Here is a 21,701-nt window from a genome sequence, read left to right as displayed (position 1 = left end):
TTATAAAAGTGAAATCATGTTTGACAAAATTATCTTTTGAGGATGTTACTGCCATCGGCAGTACAGCGGAGGTTCACCAGAGTAATTCCTGGGATGATGGGATTGCCTAGATATGGGGGAACCAGTAGATGTGGTGTATTTGGATTTTCAGAAGGCTTTCAATAAGGTCCCGCAGAGAAGGTAGCCAATAAAATTAGAGCAAAGAGACTTCAAGGGGATTATGGACAGGCTAAGTGAGTGGGCAAGAGCATGGCAGATGAAATATTATGTGGAAATATGTGAGGTTATCTATTTTGGTAGGAAAAACAGAAATAGAAATAATATATTAAATGGGGAGAGATTGGGAAAGGGACTTGGTGTCCTTGCTCATAAGTCACTGAAAGCAAACATGCGGGTGCAGCAAGGAATTAGGAAGACAATTAGTACATTGGCCTTTATCACAAGAGGATTTGAGTACCCGAGGAAAGATGTCTTGCTTATATTATGTGGAACCCTGGTGAGACCACACCTGGAGTATTGTGTACAGTGTTGGTTTCCTTACCTAAGGATGGATACACCTGCCATCGGCAGTACAGCGGAGGTTCACCAGAGTAATTCCTGGGATGATGGGATTGCCTGATGAAGAGAGATTGAGGAGACAGGGCCTGTATTCCCTAGAGTCAGAAGACTGAGAGGTGATCACATTGAAACCTACTAAAGACTCATAGGGATCAACAGGGTAGATGCAGGAAGGGTGCTTCTCCCTCGCAGAGGGATCTGGGATCCAGGAACACAATCTCAGAATAAGGGATAAGCCATTTAGGACTGAGATGAGGAGAAATGTCTTCACTCACGGGGCAGCGAATCTTTGGAATTCTCAACCCCAGAGAAGTGTGGAAGCCCAATCATCGAGTAATTTCTGGGCAAAAAACGATAGATTTCTGGATACTAATGAGAGGGATGTGGGAATATTACAGAAACATGGCGTTGGGGTAAGTGAGTATAACAGATGATAAGGGTCTTTAAATTATACTGATAGATAATAGGTATGAACACGTATAGGGGTGAGATTTTAGCTAGCGAGTGGCTAACTGGTTGAAGTGCTGACAGGTGGCCTAACCAGTTTGAAAACAACTTGCATCGTATGGTGCGAAGATAATATCTTTTCTGAAATACCTTCACTGTTGTCCTGTTGGGAAAGCAGAAGTCAATTTATGCACAGCAAGCTCCTGCAGACAGCAATATCAGGCTGCGTTTATGGCTCCGTCGCAATGGGGCTGAGGCCAATAAATGCGTGTAGCCTATCAAAACTCTATCACCTTCAGCGGGAACAGAAAATCCCGCCAGCAGGAGGGGACATAAAATTCTGCCCATAATAATGACCAGATAATCTGTTCTTCGTACTGTGAAATGAAATGAAATGAAAATCGCTTATTGTCACAAGTAGGCTTCAATGAAGTTACTGTGAAAAGCCCCTAGTCGCCACATTCCGGCGCCTGTTCGGGGAGGCTGGTACGGCAATTGAACTGTGCTGCTGGCCTGCCTTGGTCTGCTTTAAAAGCCAGCTATTTAGCCCAGTGTGCTAAACCAGCTGCCTTAAGGTCAATTAAGGGAGAAATATAGGTCAGGACACTGGAAATAACTCCCCTGCCCTCTCTGAAATAGTGCAGTGGGATCTTTTAACTCCACCTGGGGCCTAGGTTTAACAACTTATCCAAACAAAATGGCGCCTTCAACAGTGAAGAGCCCCCTCAGTACTAAAATAAAGAAGAACATGCTGGATATACTTAGTGGGTCAAGTAGCACCTGTTTCCGGTAAATGACCTTGCACCAGAACAGAAGAAAGATAGGAATGAAACTGAAATGAAAAAATGAAATGAAATAATGTTCGGGGAGGCTGGTACAGGAATTAAACCCACGCTGCTGGCCTGCCTTGGTCTGCTTTAAAAGCCAGCGATTTAGTCCTGTGCTAAACCAGCCCCTCGTTTAGCGGCACAGTGGCACGTGATTAGCACTGCTGCCTCACAGCACCAGGGTCCCGGGTTCGATCCCGACCTCGGGTGACTGTGTGGAGTTTGCACTTTCTCCCCGTGTCTGCGTGGGTTTCCTCCGGGTGTCCCGGTTTCCTCCCACAGTCCAAAGATGTCCAGGTTAGGTGGATTGGCCGCGCTAAATTGCCCCTTAGTGTCCAAAAAGCGGAGGTGTGGTTACGGGGATGGGCAGGGGCGTGGGTGGGGTGCTCTTTCAACAGGTCGGTGCAGACTTGATGGGCCAAATGGCCTCCTTCTGCACTGTAGGGATTCTATGATCCGATGAATGAACAAGTTGTTCATCCACTAGAAGGGGTCGATAGCGTTAGGAAGAGCATAAAAGGAAGGTTTGTGATAGGATGGAGAGCCAGAGAGATTCAATAAGAAAGATTGCATGATGTGAAAGCCAAAGAAAGTGCTAATCAGAATAGTAGAGAAACAAAGGTTATGTCCAAATGAGGCAGGTATACCTGTGTAGCACTCATCTACTGTGTAGCACCCATCTACTGTGTAGCACCCATCTACTGTGTAGCACACAGAAAACGAACAACAAAAACAAAAGACATAGAACAAGATGATGGCAGAGGGTACGATCTAAATTGTTGAACTCAATATTGACTCCAGGAGGCTGCAGAGTGCCAAGATGAAAGATAAGAAGGTGATGTTCCTTGATTTTGCATTCAGCTTCATTAGAATACTGACAGCCCAAGGACAGAAAGTTCAGAATGGGAGCAAAGTGGAGAGTTACAATGACAAGCGACAGGAAGGTCAGGGCTATGCTTGCGGACTGAACGGAAGTGTTCCACAAACAGGTCACCCAGTCAATGTTTGGTCTTCCCAGATGTAGAGGAGACCACATCGTGAACAGTGAAGCGAGTATACTACAGTGATGGGCAACCTGGGCTGAGGAGTGGGCCGCATGAGTGACCCTCCTTTATCTCCGTGAGTCACAAGATTGAAATCGGGGCTTGGTCACTGACCATGACCCCCATGAATAAGATTAAATACACTTAATAGATGCCAAATATTTCATAACGAGTTGTAGAAAATGCTTAATTACTCATTTTTAATAGAAATGTCATCAACTTCAAATGGCAAAAGCAACATAAATCTGGGCAGCATGGTAGCATTGTGGTTAGCACAATTGCTTTACAGCTCCAGGGTCCCAGGTTCGATTCCCGGCTTGGGTCACTGTCTGTGCGGAGTCTGCACGTTCTCCGCGTGTGTGCGTGGGTTTCCTCCGGATGCTCCGGTTTCCTCCCACAGCCCAAAGATGTGCAGGTTAGGTGGATTGGCCAAGCTAAATTGCCCTTAGTGTCCAAAATTGCCCTTAGTGTTGCGTGGGGTTACTGGGTTAAGGGGATAGGGTGGAGGTGTGGACCTTGGGTATGGTGCTCTTTCCAAGAGCCGGTGCAGACTCGATGGGCCGAATGGCCTCCTTCTGCACTGTAAATTCTATGATTTACACTTTGGACACAGAGGGAGTGCACCGCTCTCACGGTCAATGTTGTGAGCAATCAGCATGCACCTCACTTCACTCGCCTCGCTTTACATGGGCAAAAACCTACGCGGGTGGAAATCAGCGGAACGTGGTAACTGTGTGGGGGCAACAGTAGACAAAATGTCACAAGAGCCACACTCAGAACCCAGATGGACCCCGTGTGCCCCCAGGCCGCAGGTTGCCCACCACTGGTACACTAAACGAAAAGATTTACAAGTTGCATCTCCTGCACTTGCACGAAAAAGTGAAAGACAGGGAAGGACTGAGGGAAAAACTGATAGGTAGTGAAGGACTGAAGAGCAGACCAGGGTGTCGCAGGGGGCACAGTCCCTTTGGAATGCTGAAAGGGGAGGACAGGGGAAGATGTGTTTGGCCATGGCATCATGCTGGAGCTGGCTCCTTCAGTACTAATCTGGAGTGTCGGGCTTCATTTCTGTGGTCATATCCTGGCCTGAGAATTGAAGCCACAACCTTCATATTCAGAGGCGTGAGTGCAATCCTTTGTCTCTCGCTTGACGCAGAACGGCTGGGCCTCATTAACGTAAGGAAAGTGGATTGTGGATTGTGTTTGGTTTCAACGGAACTGAAAAGCAGGCAGCAGCCAAATCAGCAATAAAACAGTTTTATGCTGAAACGTCAAGTTGAAAAGATTAGTCCTCGGGTAGCTCCAATACTGCTGTTGGCCGTCTAAAAACCATAGCTTAATAATAGTTAAGCAACATTTCAACTGAAACTCCAGACATTACAGCATAAACGTACAGGCACATTTTCTCTTGCGGGCAAAGATAAAGAAAAATGGTTTGACCAAATTATTATAAAGTGATTTCAATTTAGTAGGAAAATATTCATTTTGCTTTGCATGCAGGGGAAAATACACCCTTTTATTTCCTCCAACTCAGTATTCTGGACAGTGACTCTTGCCGCAGAAGGCTGTGGAGGCCAAATCACTGAGTATCTTCAAGACAGAGATAGATAGGTTCTTGATTAATAAGGGGATCAGGGGTTATGGCGGGAAGGCAGGAGAATGGAGGTGATAAAAAGATCAGCCATGATTGAATGGCAGAGCAGACTCGATGGGCCGAGTGGCCTAACTCTGCTCCTATATCTGCAATGCCCTGGCAGTGCCCACTGGCACAGGTTGACAGTGCGAACCTATGCCAAGGGCTACGCGTGGAGCGGACCCTCTGGGGCAGCCCCATTGGGATGGAATTCACGTTATGTTTGATGCATGGGAGGAGCCGCCGGCGCTGATGTTTGTGGCGGTAGTGTGGGGGAGTCGGGGGTGTGCATGAGAGTGCCAATGCTGATGATGGAGAATTTTGCCTTGGTGTCGTTCCAGTGAATCTGCACTCTATCCCCTCCAAGGCCAATATATAAGACTCTTCCTCAGGTGCAGCATCCAAACCTGAATGCGATATTGCAGAAGGGACATGGTCAAAGCTCCGTATAGGTCAGTGTTAAAGAAAGTTTGGTTCATTTACTCAGCACCTTCTCTCTCCTCTGCACCCAATTTCCACTCTCACTAAATTTCCTCCCTGCTACCGTCTTGCTCTCATGCTCACATTTCTGTCCTTGGCCTACTGCAATGCTCCATTGAAGCCCAAAGCAAGTTTCAGTAACAGCACCTGATTTTCCTATTCGGCACTTTACAGCCTTCATGACCCAACATCGAGTTCAACAACTTCAGACCATTAACTCTTGTCGTCCATTTTGTATTTCCCCCCTGCTATCCGTTTCTATATCATTCTCGTGTTTTGCTTTCTGGGTAGCACTGAACTTTATTCTGCCATTAACACATCTCAGCCTTGAACATACTTAACGGCCCAACCTCTACAGCCCTCTGTGATAAAGAATTCCACAGATTCACCCCCCTCTGAGAGAAGAAATTCCTTCTCATCTCTGTTTTAAATGGACAACCCCTTATTCTGAGATTATGCCCTCCGGTCCTGGACTCTCCCACAAGGGGAAACAACCTCTCAGCATCTACCCGGTCATTCTTCTAAACTCCAATGAGAACAAGCCCAACCTACTCACCCTCTCCTCATAGGAAAATCCCTCCATTCTGAGAAGATCCTCGTAAACCGTCTCTGCACTGTCTCCAATGCCTGCATATCTTTCCTCAGATAAGGGACCAAGACTGTTCACATGCATTCCAGGTGCGGTCTAACTAGTGCCTTGTATAATTTTAGCAGGACTTCCCTATTTTTATACTCCATTCCCTTTGAAATAAAGGCCACTCATTCACATTTCCAGAAAGAATTAAGATCAAAATGTAGGTTGCGTCCCAAAATGGAATTATTACCGTACCACATCCTTCAGGGAACATGGTCCACACATTCCCTTTACTTAGACTAAGAAAAAAATATTTTATGAGCAAATAGAGTGGAGATAATTCAAAATCTGAAAGAAAAAGGATGTATGTATATGGCATTCAAACCTGCACAATAGGGTGTCCCCCACCAGATGCCTTTACAGCTCCTCGACTGCCTTCTGTCTCATAATGTGCTCTGTGATGTGATTTCGGTTGCACCTCAACCTCAAGCTCATACGGTCCTGAATGGAACGGCAACTGCCAGTCAAGAGCAGGCAAAGAAGGGCTGAAGAGAGGAAATACATGGCATTTAGTGATCTTACAAATCTGCTTTAAACACCCCAAAATAACTGCATACATAAACAAACCTTGCATATATCAAAATACCCTTAAATATATCATGTATAAATATTTATAATAAATATATTGTGAGTATAAATTAACCAACACCTGTGCAATATATGTCTGGCCAGAGGTCCTTTGAACTTAATTGAAAATAATAATTTGTTTCACTCATTTGAGATACAAGGGGCTAAGTTCTATGGGACGCTGCTGTCCTTGCTCCCCTCTGGCTCACTCACAGTCCTGCTGGCTTCCCCGCGTAGCATTTAGGTAATGCGTTTTGGAAGGTCTAATACAGGTAGAAAATATACAGTGAATGGTAGAACCCTCAAGAGTATTGACAGTCAGAGAGATCTAGGTGTACAGGTCCACAGGTCAATGAAAGGGGCAACACAGGTGGAGAAGGTAGTCAAGAAGGCATACGGCATGCTTGCCTTTATTGGCCGGGGCATTGAGTATAAAAATTGGCAAATCATGTTGCAGCTGTATAGAACTTTAGTTAGGCCACACTTGGAGTATAGTGTTCAATTCTGGTCGCCACACTACCAGAAGGATGTGGAGGCTTTAGAGCGGGTGCAGAAGAGATTTATCAGGATGGTGCCTGGTATGGAGGGCATTAGCTATGAGGAGAGGTTGAAAAATCTTGGTTTGTTCTCACTGGAATGTCAGAGGTTGAGGGGCGACTTGATAGAGGTCTACAAAATTATGAGGGGCATAGACAGAGTGGATAGTCAGAGGCTTTTCCCCAGGGTAGAGGGGTCAATTACTAGGGGGCATAGGTTTAAGGTGAGAGGGGCAAGGTTTAGAGTAGATGTACGAGGCAAGCTTTTTACACAGAGGGTAGTGGGTGCCTGGAACTCGCTGCCGGAGGAGGTGGTGGAAGCAGGAATGACAGTGACGTTTAAGGGGCATCTTGACAAATACATGAATAGGATGGGAATAGAGGGATACGGACCCCGGAAGTGTAGAAGATTTTAGTTTAGACAGGCAGCATGGTCGGCGCAGGCTTGGAGGGCCGAAGGGCCTGTTCCTGTGCAGTACTTTTCTTTGGTCTTTGTTGGTTGTCGCAATGTAATTCTGCAACCACCATCAATTGCTTTGAGGCACAATCTCCATCCTGTTGTGGGGAGGGAGTCCTGACTTAGCGAGCTGTCCGCAAATCTGGTTGACATGTCAGCTCTGAGATCTCAGCCACGGCAGCCAGAAGCAGTGGCCGTGGCATGAAATGTAGGCAGTTCCACCAGGCCTGGGAGCTCAGCTCAGTCTGGGATCGGGGGCTTCAGCGAGGGGAGGAGAGGTGAGGTGAGGAGAGTGAGGTGGGGGGGGGGATGCTTGGAGGCCCGGGAACGATTAGGGTGTGGGTGGGCGGTGGTATGGGGTGGGTAGGGGAGTTGTGGAGGATAGATTTGGGGGGGAGGGGATGTCTCCCAAGGGCCCAGAACCTGCAAAGAAGGTACCCACCAAGCTGCCTGACACTAGCATGCACATCTGAAGCTGCTGTGCTTCCCACATTCGATGGGTGGCCCTGCTGCGGGTAAAATACATTGGGGGCAGAATGAGGCCCTCGAGTGCTCAGTTCATAAGCAGGCTTAAGCTCAAGTGAACCATCCAAGCCAATCACCACAGGGTAACTGGATTTGGGCAATTAATAGTGATCTTGGGCGTCATTCTCCAACCCCCCAGCGGGTCGGAGAATGGCCGTTGGCCGCCGTGAATCCCGCCCCCGCCGGTTGCCGAAGTCTCCGGCACCGGATATTCGGCGGGGGCGGGAATCTGGCCGCGCCGGTTGGCGGGCCCCCCAGCTCGATTCTCCGGCCCGGATGGGCCGAAGTCCCGCCGAGAAATTGCCTGTCCCGCCGGCGTAAATTAAAGTAGGTATTTACCGGCGGGACCAGGCGACGTGGGCGGGCTCCGGGGTCCTGGGTGGGGTGGGGCGCGGGGCGATCTGGCCCCGGGGGGTGCCCCCACGGTGGCCTGGCCCGCGATCGGGGCCCACCGATCCGCGGGAGGGCCTGTGCCGTGGGGGCACTCTTTCCCTTCCGCCTCCGCCATGGTCTCCACCATGGCGGAGGCGGAAGAGACTCCCTCCACTGCGCATGCACGGGAAACTGTCAGCGGCCGCTGACGCTCCCACGCATGCGCCGCCCCGACATGTCATTTCCGCGCCAGCTGGCCGGGCAACAAAGGCCTTTTCCGCCAGCTGGCGGGGCGGAAATCCCTCCGGCGTCGGCCTAGCCCCTCAATGTTGGGGCTCGGCCCCCAAAGATGCGGAGCATTCCACACCTTTGGGGCGGCGCGATGCCCGATTGGCGCTGTTTTGGGCGCCAGTCGGCGGACATCGCGCCATTTGGGGAGAATTTCTCCCCTGATCTCTGTATGAGACCTTAAGATGTAGGTGCAGAAGTAGGCCATTCGGCCCATCGAATCTGCTGCTCCATTCAATGAGATCATGACTAATCTGATATGACAGGCTTGTGGGTGGCAGGAAGGTCACCTGCTGAATTTTACGTCTCAATCCACCTTCAAACACAAAAGTGGGAGAAAATCCAGCCGAAGATACCGTCACATGTTACGCTACACCACATTTGTTCAGGGTCTAATCTCTATGAAATTTTCAGTAATTAATATCCCATCAAAATAAATAAAATAATAAGTAGATTTAACTATAAACGATCCTCCTGCTCCGATGGAGTGTTTAAAGGATTATCTTTCAATCGTCTTAGTAGATTTACTATAGTACCACATTACATTACCATCATAGAATTTACAGTGCGGAAGGAGGCCATTCGGCCCATCGAGTCTGCACCGGCTCTTGGAAAGCGCACCCTACCCAAGGTCAACACCTCCACCCTACCCCCATAACCCAGTAACCCCATCCAACACTAAGGGCAATTTTGGACACTAAGGGCAATTTATCATGGCCAATCCACCTAACCTGCACATCTTTGGACTGTGGGAGGAAATCGGAGCACCCGGAGGAAACCCACGCAGACACGGGGAGGATGTGCAGACTCCGCACAGACAGTGACCCAAGCTGGAATCGAACCTGGGACCCTGGAGCTGGGAAGCAATTGCGCTATCCACAATGCTACCGTGCTGCCCCTAGATATTGTAAGTCTCTGTCTCTGTTGTGCACCCCATTTCCTGTTGCCCAGATTATATACTGGGGGCTCACTGTCACCATGTCCACCGTGAAGCAGAATTTGGTATCACGGTGGTCCATCTTGGACCCCAAAACTTTCATTCAGCTGTTGCTCAGTTCATCCGCTGCATTGTCTCATTTCAAAATGTTTGCTTCCCTCATCCTTGAGTTGCATCAATCACAATCTTTACTTTTAATACTATCTGCGGAGCATTTGCATTTTGAAATTCAGGTGCTACGGAGTCCACATTATGTTGCACATCTCTGCTTCTCTGTCCTGCGTTTTCCATAGTGCTGATACCTTTCAGAAGAAGTTCTTAAACTACCAGGGGCCAATGTGATTCGTCATAGAATCATAGCGTCCCTACAGTGCAGAAGGAGGTCACGCGGCCCATCAAGTCTGCACCGACCCTCTGAAATAGCACTCCAACCAAGCCCACTCCCCCCCCACCGATCCCTATAACCCCTTAACCTGTACATCCCTGGACATTAAGGGGCAATTTAGCATGGCCAATCCCCTCAACCTGCACATCTTTGGACTGTGGGAGGAAACCGGAGCACCCGGAGGAAACCCACGCAGCAACAGGGAGAAAGTGCACCCAAGGCCGGAATTGAACCTGGGACCCTGGCGCTGTGAGACAGCAGTGCTAACCACTCTGCCACCCACATTGGTAGTGCCTCTTCTTAACAATCTCTTATCACTGTCTGACTTTATGGCTGTATGGGTAAATGTGATGTGAGAAAAATGACTTTTTCACGGAAAGGCCAGACTCCTCCATCCCCTGGAATGGCTGGGATTTTCCAGTGCTACTGACAGCACAAGATGGCGCCGGAGCGTGGTGACTCTCTGTGAGCTCTCCCTAACAGATGCTATTTTTACTTACCTTACAATTGTTACCTTGTGTTGCTCTATTGTGTTATTTTCTTTTATTTCCTTTTCTTTTCATGTACTGAATGATCTGTTGAGCTCCCCGCAGAAAAATACTTTTCACTGTACCTCGGTACACGTGACAGTAAACAAAATCCAAACACAAATCCAGCGAATGGAGTTTTGGCTGGAACGTCAAATATTCCGTTCTCACTCACGACGGGTCCCACCATGGATGAGACTGGGGGACCTGCAATGCACTGCCTGGAAGTTTGGTGGAGGCAAGTTTCATTCAAAGCATTCAACAGGGCTTTGGATGAATAGTTGAATAGAAACAATGAGCCCGAGAGTGGTGCTCATTTTGAGAGGCGGTGCAGAGACGATGGGCCAAATAGCCTTTTGCACTGTAACAATTTTGTGATTCTGCTCCTTTAAATGACTGCAAAGTCCAAAACTACTTGAAGACTACATGTGGCAAATGAATCAGTAGCCCAGACAATTGAGCAACTTTTACATTACTTACAGAATGTCCTCAAAATGGCCAGTAATATTAGCAAACAAGTATGAGGAGCTCCAACATTCACATTTCCTCTCTTGATCTACTACATGGATCGCACAGGCTTATTTCCTACTGAAACGGTTTTATTGGTTGAAAGAGCTATTTTTTAAAATAACAATGGTATTTAAAGCAAGTTGTAGGTCTCATGATAATAAGAATCTTTATTAGTGTCACAAGTAGGCTTACATTAACACTGCAATGAAGTTACTGTGAAAATCCCCTAGGTGCCACGCCTGTGTAGGAGAATTCAGAATGTCCAATTCACCTGACAAGCAAGTCTTTCGGGACTTATAGGAGGAAACCGGTGCACCCGGAGGAAACCCACGCAGAGATGTGGAGAACGTGCAGACTCCGCACAGTCAGTGACCCAAGCCGGGAATCGACTCATAGGAATGCTTCACTTTATGCATTCTGGAATTCATTTGTTTCAGTTTTATATATTTATCATTTTTAAGATTTGAAAATTATTCCTCGCAGGTTTTCAATGGTGTGTCTTATAAAAGTGACTACTTTTACCCCCTGCATGACTTTTGCAGGCTTCGCAGGGTTCCTTCAACTGCATTTGGAGATGGTACCAGATGCTTTATGCCATATATTTTTTTGATTTCCTATCCAATAGTCCATCAAAATGTACTAAAATATTTCCGTAATCCAAATAAATTCAATGATAGAAACATGCTTTTTAAAATTACAGTGTAAAATATTGAGCAATGTTTCTCAGTAATTCATCTTTCTTTGGGGGTGGAATCTTAAAACTAAATCTAGGTCATTCATGAGCGATGTCAGGAAACATTTATTTACACGGAAGTTTCTGGGAATCAGGAAACCGGGCCGGGATTCACCGATATCGTGAACAAGTGTTGATGCCGGCATCAACGGGCCTCCAAGCCCAGTAATTCTCCCCTTCTTTGGGGGCTAGCATGGTGCCGTAGTGCTGTGCGTTGCTCCGGCACCGAAAGCCGGCCCTGCACGGCCTGCGCGGGTCCGTGCATGCGCGTGACAGCTGCCTCCGCGCCAGCGCATGCGCGGGGTTGACGTCTGCACACCGGCCCCCACGCAACATGGCAGAGCCCTACAGGAGCCCGGCGCGGAGGAACATAGCCCCCCACCCCCCCGGAATGAGCATGCCCGCCGATCGGTAGTGCCCGATTACGGGCTTGGCCACCGTGGAGGCCCCCCCCCTGCAGTTGGATCCCTCCGCCCCCCCACCTGGACGACCCCTGCAGCAAGAACGCCGAGGTCCCGCCAGGTGAGACCATATGTAAACCATGGCGGCGGGACTCGGCGGAACTTGGCGTGCACGCGGCCCCTCGAGCGCGGAGAATCGCTGCGGGGGCCGCTTTCAAAGGCCCCCGACCGGCGCCGCGGTGACCGCGTGGGCGTGATTGCAGCCGATTCTCCGGTCACTGGAGAATCGGCAGCCCAGAGTGGCATGGCGGGATTCTCGCGCCCCCCCCCTGGCAATTCTACGACCTGGTCGGAGAATCCCGGCCCCTGACTCTCAAAAAACTGTTGAACCTCGGGGTCAACTCAAATTTTCAGGGCAGCACAGTGCCGCAATGGTTTGCACTGCTGCCTCACGCCGCCGAGGACCTGGGTTCGATCTCGACCCCGGGACACTGTCCGTGTGGAATTTGCACATTCTCCCCCTGTCTGCCTGGGTCTCACACCCACAACCCAAAGATGTGCAGGGTAGGTGGATTGGCCACACTAAATTGCCCCTAATGGGGGAAAAAAATGAATTGGGTACTTTAAATTTATTTTACAAAACTGAAAATTTCAAAAGTGAGATTGTTATAATTTTTTTTTTATATTTTAGTATTTAAGGCAGGAACAGGAAGTTCGACCCGCGGACCTCTGGGAAGACCCTCACCAATAAATTCTGGTGGAGAGGAAACCCGAGACACTACACATGTAGTGTCTCCCACCCGCCCTCCTCCTCTAACCTAATAATAAAACCCATTGGTGTGAGGTAAGTACCATATTTTATTATTAACACGAAGAAGGTAAGTAAGTGATTTTTATGCATTTTTACTTTTGTACCTTTTTCAAATTGTGTGTGTGTCGGGGGGGAAACTGAAGTGAAATCACAGAAAAGCTGTGGCCTGAGTGGCTGGTTGGGAATCCACACTAAATTAAAAAAACTGAGCATTGGTAACTAATTAAACATAATTACTTAATTATAATTTAGAGGGATATCTAAGCCAGAGATCGGAGAGTACTATATTTAGCTTTCGCATTTCTATTAGAAATCTAGTGCTAGGAAACAGATAGTCAACAGTAACTTTGAAATTAAAAAAAAAAAATATTCAAAAAAATAAATTTAAAAAATTTAAATTTTAATGAATTGACGCAATGTCAGTTAGAGGGGTGCTGTGCTCTGACTGTGAGATGTGGCAGGTCCGGGAGGCTTCCAGCGTCCCGGATGGCTTCATCTGCAGAAAGTGCACCCAACTGGAGCTCCTCACAGACCGCATGGTTCGGTTGGAGCGGCAATTGGATGCACTTAGGAGCATGCAGGTGGCGGAAAGCGTCATAGATCGCAGTTATGTAGATGTGGTCACACCCAAGGTGCAGGCAGAGAAATGGGTGACCACCAGAAAGGGCAGGCAGTCAGTGCAGGAATCCCCTGTGGTTGTCCCCCTCTCGAACAGATATACCCCTTTGGATACTGTCGGGGGGGATAGCCTATCAGGGGAAAACAGCAGCAGCCAGAGCAGTGGCACCACGGCTGGCTCTGATGTTCAGAAGGGAGGGCAAAGCGCAGAAGAGTTATAGTAATAGGGGACTCTATAGTCAGGGGCACAGATAGGCGCTTCTGTGGACGTGAAAGAGACTCCAGGATGGTATGTTGCCTCCCTGGTGCCAGGGTCCAGGATGTCTCCGAACGGGTAGAGGGCATCCTGAAGGGGGAGGGCAAACAGGCAGAGGTCGTTGTACATATTGGTACTAATGACATAGGCAGGAAGGGGCATGAGGTCCTGCAGCAGGAGTTCAGGGAGCTAGGCAGAAAGTTAAAAGACAGGACCTCGAGGGTTGTAATCTCGGGATTACTCCCTGTGCCACGTGCCAGTGAGGCTAGAAATAGGAAGATAGAGCAGCTAAACACGTGGCTAAACAGCTGGTGTAGGAGGGAGGGTTTCCATTATCTGGACCACTGGGAGCTCTTCCAGGGCAGGTGTGACCTGTATAAGAAGGACGGGTTGCATCTAAACCGGAGATGCATAAATATCCTGGCCGCGAAGTTTGCTAGTGTCACACGGGAGGGTTTAAACTAGTATGGCAGGGGGGTGGGCACGGGAGCAATAGGTCAGAAGGTGAGAGCATTGAGGGAGAACTAGGGAATAGGGACAGTGTGGCTCTGAGGCAGAGCAGACAGGGAGAAGTTGCTGAACACAGCGGGTCTGGTGGCCTGAAGTGCGTATGTTTTAATGCAAGAAGTATTACGGGTAAGGCAGATGAACTTAGAGCTTGGATTAGTACTTGGAACTATGATATTGTTGCCATTACAGAGACCTGGTTGAGGGAAGGGCAGGATTGGCAGCTAAACGTTCCAGGATTTAGATGTTTCAGGCGGGATAGAGGGGGATGTAAAAGGGGAGGTGGAGTTGCGCTACTGGTTCGGGAGAATATCACAGCTGTACCGCATGCGAGAGGACACCTCAGAGGGCAGTGAGGCTATATGGGTAGAGATCAGGAATAAGAAGGGTGCAGTCACAATGTTGGGGGTTTACTACAGGCCTCCCAACAGCCAGCGGGAGATAGAGGAGCAGAGAGGTAGACAGATTTTGGAAAAGAGTAAAAACAACAGGGTTGTGGTGATGGGAGACTTCAACTTCCCCAATATTGACTGGGACTCACTTAGTGCCAGGGGCTTAGACGGGGCGGAGTTTGTAAGGAGCATCCAGGAGGGCTTCTTAAAACAATATGTAGAGAGTCCAACTAGGGAAGGGGCGGTACTGGACCTGGTATTGAGGAATGAGCCCGGCCAGGTGGTAGATGTTTCAGTAGGGGAGCATTTCGGTAACAGTGACCACAATTCAGTAAGTTTTAAAGTACTGGTGGACAAGGATAAGAGTGGTCCTAGGATGAATGTGCTAAATTGGGGGAAGGCTAATTATAACAATATTAGGCGGGAACTGAAGAACATAGATTGGGGGCGGATGTTTGAGGGCAAATCAACATCTGACATGTGGGAAGCTTTCAAGTGGCAGTTGAAAGGGATTCAGGACCGGCATGTTCCTGTGAGGAAGAAGGATAAATACGGCAATTTTCAGGAACCTTGGATGACGAGAGATATTGTAGGACTCGTCAAAAAGAAAAAGGAGGCATTTATCAAGGCTAAAAGGCTGGGAACAGACGAAGCCTGCGTGGAATATAAGGAAAGTAGGAAGGAACTTAAGCAAGGAGTCAGGAGGGCTAGAAGGGGTCATGAAAAGTCATTGGCAAATAGGGTTAAGGAAAATCCCAAGGCTTTTTACACGTACATAAAAAGCAAAAGGGTAGCCAGGGAAAGGGTTGGCCCACTGAAGGATAGGCAAGGGAATCTATGTGTGGAGCCAGAGGAAATGGGCGAGGTACTAAATGAATACTTTGCATCAGTATTCACCAAAGAGAAGGAATTGGTAGATGTTGAGTCTGGAGAAGGGTGTGTAGATAGCCTGGGTCACATTGAGATCCAAAAAGAAGAGGTGTTGTCTTAAAAAATATTAAGGTAGATAAGTCCCCAGGGCCTGATGGGATCTACCCCAGAATACTGAAGGAGGCTGGAGAGGAAATTGCTGAGGCCTTGACGGAAATCTTTGGATCCTCGCTGTCTTCGGGGGATGTCCCGGAGGACTGGAGAATAGCCAATGTTGTTCCTCTGTTTAAGAAGGGTAGCAAGGATGACCCCGGGAACTACAGGCTGGTGAGCCTTACTTCAGTGGTAGGGAAATTACTGGAGAGAATTCTTCGAGACAGGATCTACTCCCATTTGGAAGCAAATGGACGTATTAGTGAGAGGCAGCACGGTTTTGTGAAGGGGCGGTCGTGTCTCACTAACTTGATAGAGTTTTTCGAGGAGGTCACTAAGATGATTGATGCAGGTAGGGCAGTGGATGTTGTCTATATGGACTTCAGTAAGGCCTTTGACAAAGTCCCTCATGGTAGACTAGTACAAAAGGTGAAGTCACACGGGATCAGGGGTGAGCTGGCAAGGTGGATACAGAACTGGCTAGGCCATAGAAGGCAGAGTGTAGCAATGGAAGGATGCTTTTCTAATTGGAGGGCTGTGACCAGTGGTGTTCCACAGGGATCAGTGCTGGGGCCTTTGCTCTTTGTAGTATATATAAATGATTTGGAGGAAAATGTAACTGGTCTGATTAGTAAGTTTGCAGACGACACAAAGGTTGGTGGAATTGCGGATAGCGATGAGGACTGTCGGAGGATACAGCAGGATTTAGATTGTTTGGAGACTTGGGCGGAGAGATGGCAGATGGAGTTTAATCCGGACAAATGTGAGGTAATGCATTTTGGAAGGTCTAATGCAGGTAGGGAATATACGGTGAATGGTAGAACCCTCAAGAGTATTGAAAGTCAAAGAGATCTAGGAGTACAGGTCCACAGGTCACTGAAAGGGGCAACACAGGTGGAGAAGGTAGTCAAGAAGGCATATGGCATGCTTGCCTTCATTGGCCGGGGCATTGAGTATAAGAATTGGCAAGTCATGTTGCAGCTGTATAGAACCTTAGTTAGGCCACACTTAAAGTATAGTGTTCAATTCTGGTCGCCACACTACCAGAAGGACGTGGAGGCTTTAGAGAGGGTGCAAAAGAGATTTACCAGAATGTTGCCTGGTATGGAGGGCATTAGCTATGAGGAGCGGTTGAACAAACTCGGTTTGTTCTCACTGGAACGAAGGAGGTTGAGGGGAGACCTGATAGAGGTATACAAAATTATGAGGGGTATAGACAGAGTGGATAGTCAGAGGCTTTTCCCCAGGGTAGAGGGGTCAATTACTAGGGGGCATAGGTTTAAGGTGAGAGGGGCAAGGTTTAGAGTAGATGTACGAGGCAAGTTTTTTACGCAGAGGGTAGTGGGTGCCTGGAACTCGCTACCGGAGGAGGTGGTGGAAGCAGGGACGATAGTGACATTTAAGGGGCATCTTGACAAATACATGAATAGGATGGGAATAGAGGGATACGGACCCAGGAAGTGTAGAAGATTGTAGTTTAGTCGGGCAGCATGGTCGGCACGGGCTTGGAGGGCCGAAGGGCCTGTTCCTGTGCTGTACATTTCTTTGTTCTTTGTTATGATTTTGTCTGGGGTCACAGAATCAAGAGGTTAAGCCAAGGAGCTAAGAGAATGGCAAATAAGCTTACAGGGCTGAATGGCCTACTTTATTTCCTTTTGACCTCTGAGTATCATGCTCATTAACAATTCAGTGAAATAATTCCTGTCATGATTTGTTATATTGATAGCAAAGATAATTCCATCACCTATACCTCAAAAAACTGAATGGTGTATAAGAGTAAAGGGATCTAGAGATGTCTCATGGAGGATTAATTCCTTCACAAATATGTTACCCAATATTTTTCTTTGTAATCAATAGTTCTTATAGTTGTGCTTCCCAGAAATGCACAGGAATTAGGAAAGCTTTACCTCATTGAGTAAAAAAATTATCTGCAATGCAAAATGTTCAATATTTCAAAAGGAATCTCTAATGAGCAGGTAAAGACAGGAAGCACTGCAGTTACTAGTGACCTGGATTTTGTGTTTGGGCTGATCAGAAAGGTGCTGTCCAAGTTGCCCCACTCCTCCTGAAGCTGTGCTACACAGGTACCGCAAAGAGACTCGCTGCTGAAACACGTGAAGTGACAAAACATTGCTTACTTATGTGATTGATACACTTTACATTAGGGCTTGTCCATTCCAGTCTGAGTGAATTTGAAACAGTGTTCTGAGTTTTGATTACTTTCAAATAACCTCTCTGGCAATAAAAATTAACTTCCAGGTGTGTGGGGTCTCATTCCTTAAGAAATTAATTATTGTTGGAGGTATTAAAAACTTTAAAAATCGATCAATTTTTCAATAAAATCTCATCTCTCTCTCTTCTCATCCCGTTTTCACACTCTATTTTGTTTTCCGCGCATGATTTGACATTGAATTGAGTATTCTAATTGACACTTCCTGGTTCAAACTCCTCATGGCTCAGTAAGGATTGGTTAAGCAGGTACTCAGTTACTTGCCTCTATTCACACAGGTCCCCTGTGGAGGGTGCTGTGCCAGATTATCGATCTGATCCCCGTGCAAAAGCAATAGAAAGTTTGTGGGAAAGTGTATGTGCAATGAACAGCTATTCATTTGTGGCTATCTGCATAATTCAGCCCACAATTTTTATACTAGTGGTGGACAGAACCATATTCAGCTATATATAATTTCTCTGAACTTCAGTACTGTAAAGTATCTTGAGACAGCTGGAGGTTGCAAAGGGCTCTATATAAATGCAAGCCTTCCTTCTTATGAAGGTCTACCACCTTTTAAGACATTTCTGTAAACTAGCTACACGCTCAATATGGTCTGGATTTCTAGACCAGGCATCGTCAAACTCGGGGGCGCAACCCGCGGGTGGGTCGCGGGCGGGTGTCAGGAGGGTCGCGAAGCCGTCCTTCACGGCGCTCCCAATCGCGCAAATCCGCGCGCAACAGCCGCAGCAGCCGGCTTTTAATAATGCCAGCTGCAAGCGGCCTACAAAATGGCCAGGAACAGATAAAACAAATTCAGCCGCACTGCGCATGCGTGCCCGATCATCGGTGCACAGGTGCAAAACTATGCGCATGCGCACCGATGATTGGGCACACACGCGCAGTGCGGCTACATTTTTTTTATATGGTCGCAGCCTTTTTTTTTCCTCAAGTTCGGGGGTCAAAGAGACCAAGGGACCATTGGGGCCAAAGGGACCCAAAACCATTTCCTCCATTTTTGTAAGCAACAAACAAGGTGAGAAAAAAATGGTGGGTCGCGGTGGTCGGCCGGGTTGGGTCGCGAAGGTCGGCCGGGTTGGGTCACGAAGGTTGGCCGGTTGGTAAAAATGGGTCCCCGAAAAAAAAGTTTGAAAAGCACTGATAGATCATAGATTTCTACCTTTCTTACCTGGCAAAGGATGATGATGACACAGATTTTGGTTTAGCCCATGGATATGGGTGCTGAGGTACTGATAAATACTGTTCACAGAAAGTTTCTTTTTTGATAAGAAGGCGAGATGCAGAAAATTCTTCCTGTAATGGATCTCCAGATGGTGAATAAGTTATTTGTTCATCATTCCCTGGTTCAGGCTTGAAAGACATAGAAGGGTTTTGGTCTTGTATAGTTCTTCTTGGGGACTTGACAGGAATACTGTCATTGATATCCATACCTGTGTCAGTGGTGAGCGCTGTAATGGCAGCAAGAATAGCAGAATTGTACTGGTTTCCACTCCCCGACCAGGTTTCCTCGGTTACGCTTACCCGAGGGGAGGCTTGCGGTGATGGGGTTCGAGAATGGTGCGGTGAATAGGATGGCTGGCGGTAGTATCCACCGTTGAACGAATGCCGCCTCTTGCCACAAGGAGATGGCGGCCTCGACGATGGCCTCGAGGTTGGTCGTGGACTTAACCAGTTCTCCTCGGTGATACTTGTTCTCGGTGAAGTGCCTGGTGAGTGTCTCGGTGAATTCCAAAGGGTGCATGCAGCTTGCCCACGAGGGAATCCTTCCTCCTGGGCAATGCCCTTGGGTGAGACGCATGGTGACTGCCAAGGAGAGGTCAGTGGAGAGGTATCATACGGGATGGAGTAACTGGACTCAGATGCTTCAGAATGGCAACTTCGAGAAGAAAGGCTGCTTGCTGGGCTTAAGCATGAGGGATCTCGGTAGACGTCTGCATTTGGTAGAGTCAGGGTAACTAGTGAATTGGAGCGCTTGCAGCCAGAACCATTCTCAATTCCGTCCAGTTCAGTTCCACCAGCAAACTGATTATGGCCAATATGTATTCCTGGATAAGAAGTAATTTCTATCCTTGGACTCTCAAGAGTTGGAGCACCATTTGGCCTTACATTAGGAGTCAAGTAGTAGTTTGAAGCTCCAGTGTCAATGTTTGCCCCATATCCCATCATTTGATTTGTTGGTGGTAGCACAGACGCCACTGGACAGGAAGCCTGCAGCCCATGACAGGATATTGGTATGGATGGATTCAGCAGGCCTGTAGATGGAGTGACTGTAACGTGTGGTGAAGCAAAACTGTAGGCTTCTGTGAAAGAAAGGAACAATAATCATACCATTAGGTACGCTCATTTGAAAGAAGCTCGTGCAAATACAAGTTAGGAACTTAAGATAGCTACTAACAGATTCAACAGTGAATTCAGGAAAAACATCTTCACCCAGAGACTGGCTAGAATGTGAAACTCATCACCACAAAAAGTAGCAGGGATAAATAGCATAGGCTAATTTAAGGGAAAACTACACAAGTAGTGAGGGAGAAAGGAATAGAGGGTAATGCCCATTGTGGGAGGAAGCTCGCACAGGCTGTTGTTATGGCCTACATTTTTAAGCTGTAAATTAAGTAAAACTGCTTTGTCCCGTGCTCGTTGGGGCATTTGATTATATTAAAGGTGAGGTAAAATTACAAGTTGTTGTTTTTGTTGTTACTGTAATGCTATCTGTGACCCTAACAGCAGTGCAGGATCTGTGAATTTACTCCCAGGTTCCTGCCAATGCTGCTCCTGGTGGAAGTGGCTCCAAGGTGATATAACAAGGGGGCGATTCTCCCAAATGGAGCCCAAGTGTTCGCGCCGTCGTGAACGCCATCGTACCGGGCCCGGTTACGACTGATTCTGTCCCCCACAGGGGGCCAGCACAGCGCTGGAGCAGTTCATGCCGCTCCAGCCTCCCTTCCCGGTCCCAAATGGGTGCCGCGCCAACCCGCGCATGCGCAGTTGGGCCGTGCCAACCTGTGCATGCGCGGGGGACTTCTTCTGCGCGCTGGCCCCAAGTCAACATGGCGTCGGTGTTCAGGGGCCGGCTATGCCGGCAAGTAGGCTGGGGGGGGGGGGGGGGGAAGAGGCCGGCCCGCCGATTTTTGGGCCCCAATCACGGGCCAGATCCCATTGTTGGAGGCCCCCCCCCCCCCCCAGGTGAAGGATCGCTTTTCCCCACCCCACAGGCCACGCCCCGGCCCTTCGCGCAGAGTTCCCGCCGGCAGCAACCAGGGGTGAACAGCGCCGGCGGGACTCTGTCGTGTCCGTGCGGCCGCTCGGCCCATTCGGGCCGGAGAATCGGTGACCCCGCCGATTCCAGCGGCCCGTGGCCGGCACTGCGCATCGCAATTGGCGCCGTTTCTCCGCACCTCGGAGAACCACGGGCCGGCGTCGGGGCATCATGGCGCAGTTGCGCCGATTCTCCGGCCCAGCGCGGGGCTCGGAGAATCGCCCCCCCCCCCCCAATGTTTTCCCCCTCCTTCCTTGGTGGGAGGATTCAACCTGGACTAGGTCCGCCATTTTTTTTGTGGGAAGCAATGGTGACATTCCATGTTGCCATGCACCACAGCGGTACACCACAGGATCATGCCACTCCAATTTTTTAACTGCTGTATTTAAATAAGAACTTTTTTCTAAATAATGCCATCTCTGTAGTTGCTGTCAGTTTCACAGTGTAATGGCGACAAACGCTGAAAATGTCACCATTTGTCACAACTGGTTGTTAGTGGTTAGCACTGTTGCTTCACAGCGCCTGGGTCCCAGCTTCGATTCCCGGCTTGGGTCACTGCCTGTGCAGGGTCTGCACGTTCTCCCCGTATCTGCGTGGGTTTTCTTCCGGGTGCTCCGGTTTCCTCCCACAAGTCCCGAAAGACGTGCTTGTTAGGTAATTTGGACATTCTGAATTCTCCCTCAGTGTACCCGAACAGGGCACGGCGACTAGGGGCTTTTCACAGTAACTTCATTGCAGTGTTACTGTA

General features: G+C 48.4%; 1 protein-coding gene across 2 annotated transcripts in view; it reads right to left on the bottom strand.

The window, feature by feature from the left end:
- The window catches only part of nfatc1 (nuclear factor of activated T cells 1), a 298,878-nt gene that overhangs the window by 265,570 nt on the left and 11,607 nt on the right, over positions 1-21,701 (bottom strand). For both annotated transcript variants that reach the window (XM_072466983.1, XM_072466984.1), the window contains exons 2-3: positions 18,866-19,997; positions 5,948-6,107 (exon numbers count right to left, since the gene is read on the bottom strand). In XM_072466983.1, the coding sequence (XP_072323084.1) occupies positions 5,948-6,107; positions 18,866-19,997 (1,292 nt within the window). The remainder of the gene's footprint in view (positions 1-5,947; positions 6,108-18,865; positions 19,998-21,701) is intronic.

This window comes from Scyliorhinus torazame, chromosome 11 (genome assembly GCF_047496885.1).
Source record: "Scyliorhinus torazame isolate Kashiwa2021f chromosome 11, sScyTor2.1, whole genome shotgun sequence".
Taxonomy (NCBI): domain Eukaryota; kingdom Metazoa; phylum Chordata; class Chondrichthyes; order Carcharhiniformes; family Scyliorhinidae; genus Scyliorhinus; species Scyliorhinus torazame.
This window is presented reverse-complemented; position numbering and strand designations above follow the sequence as displayed.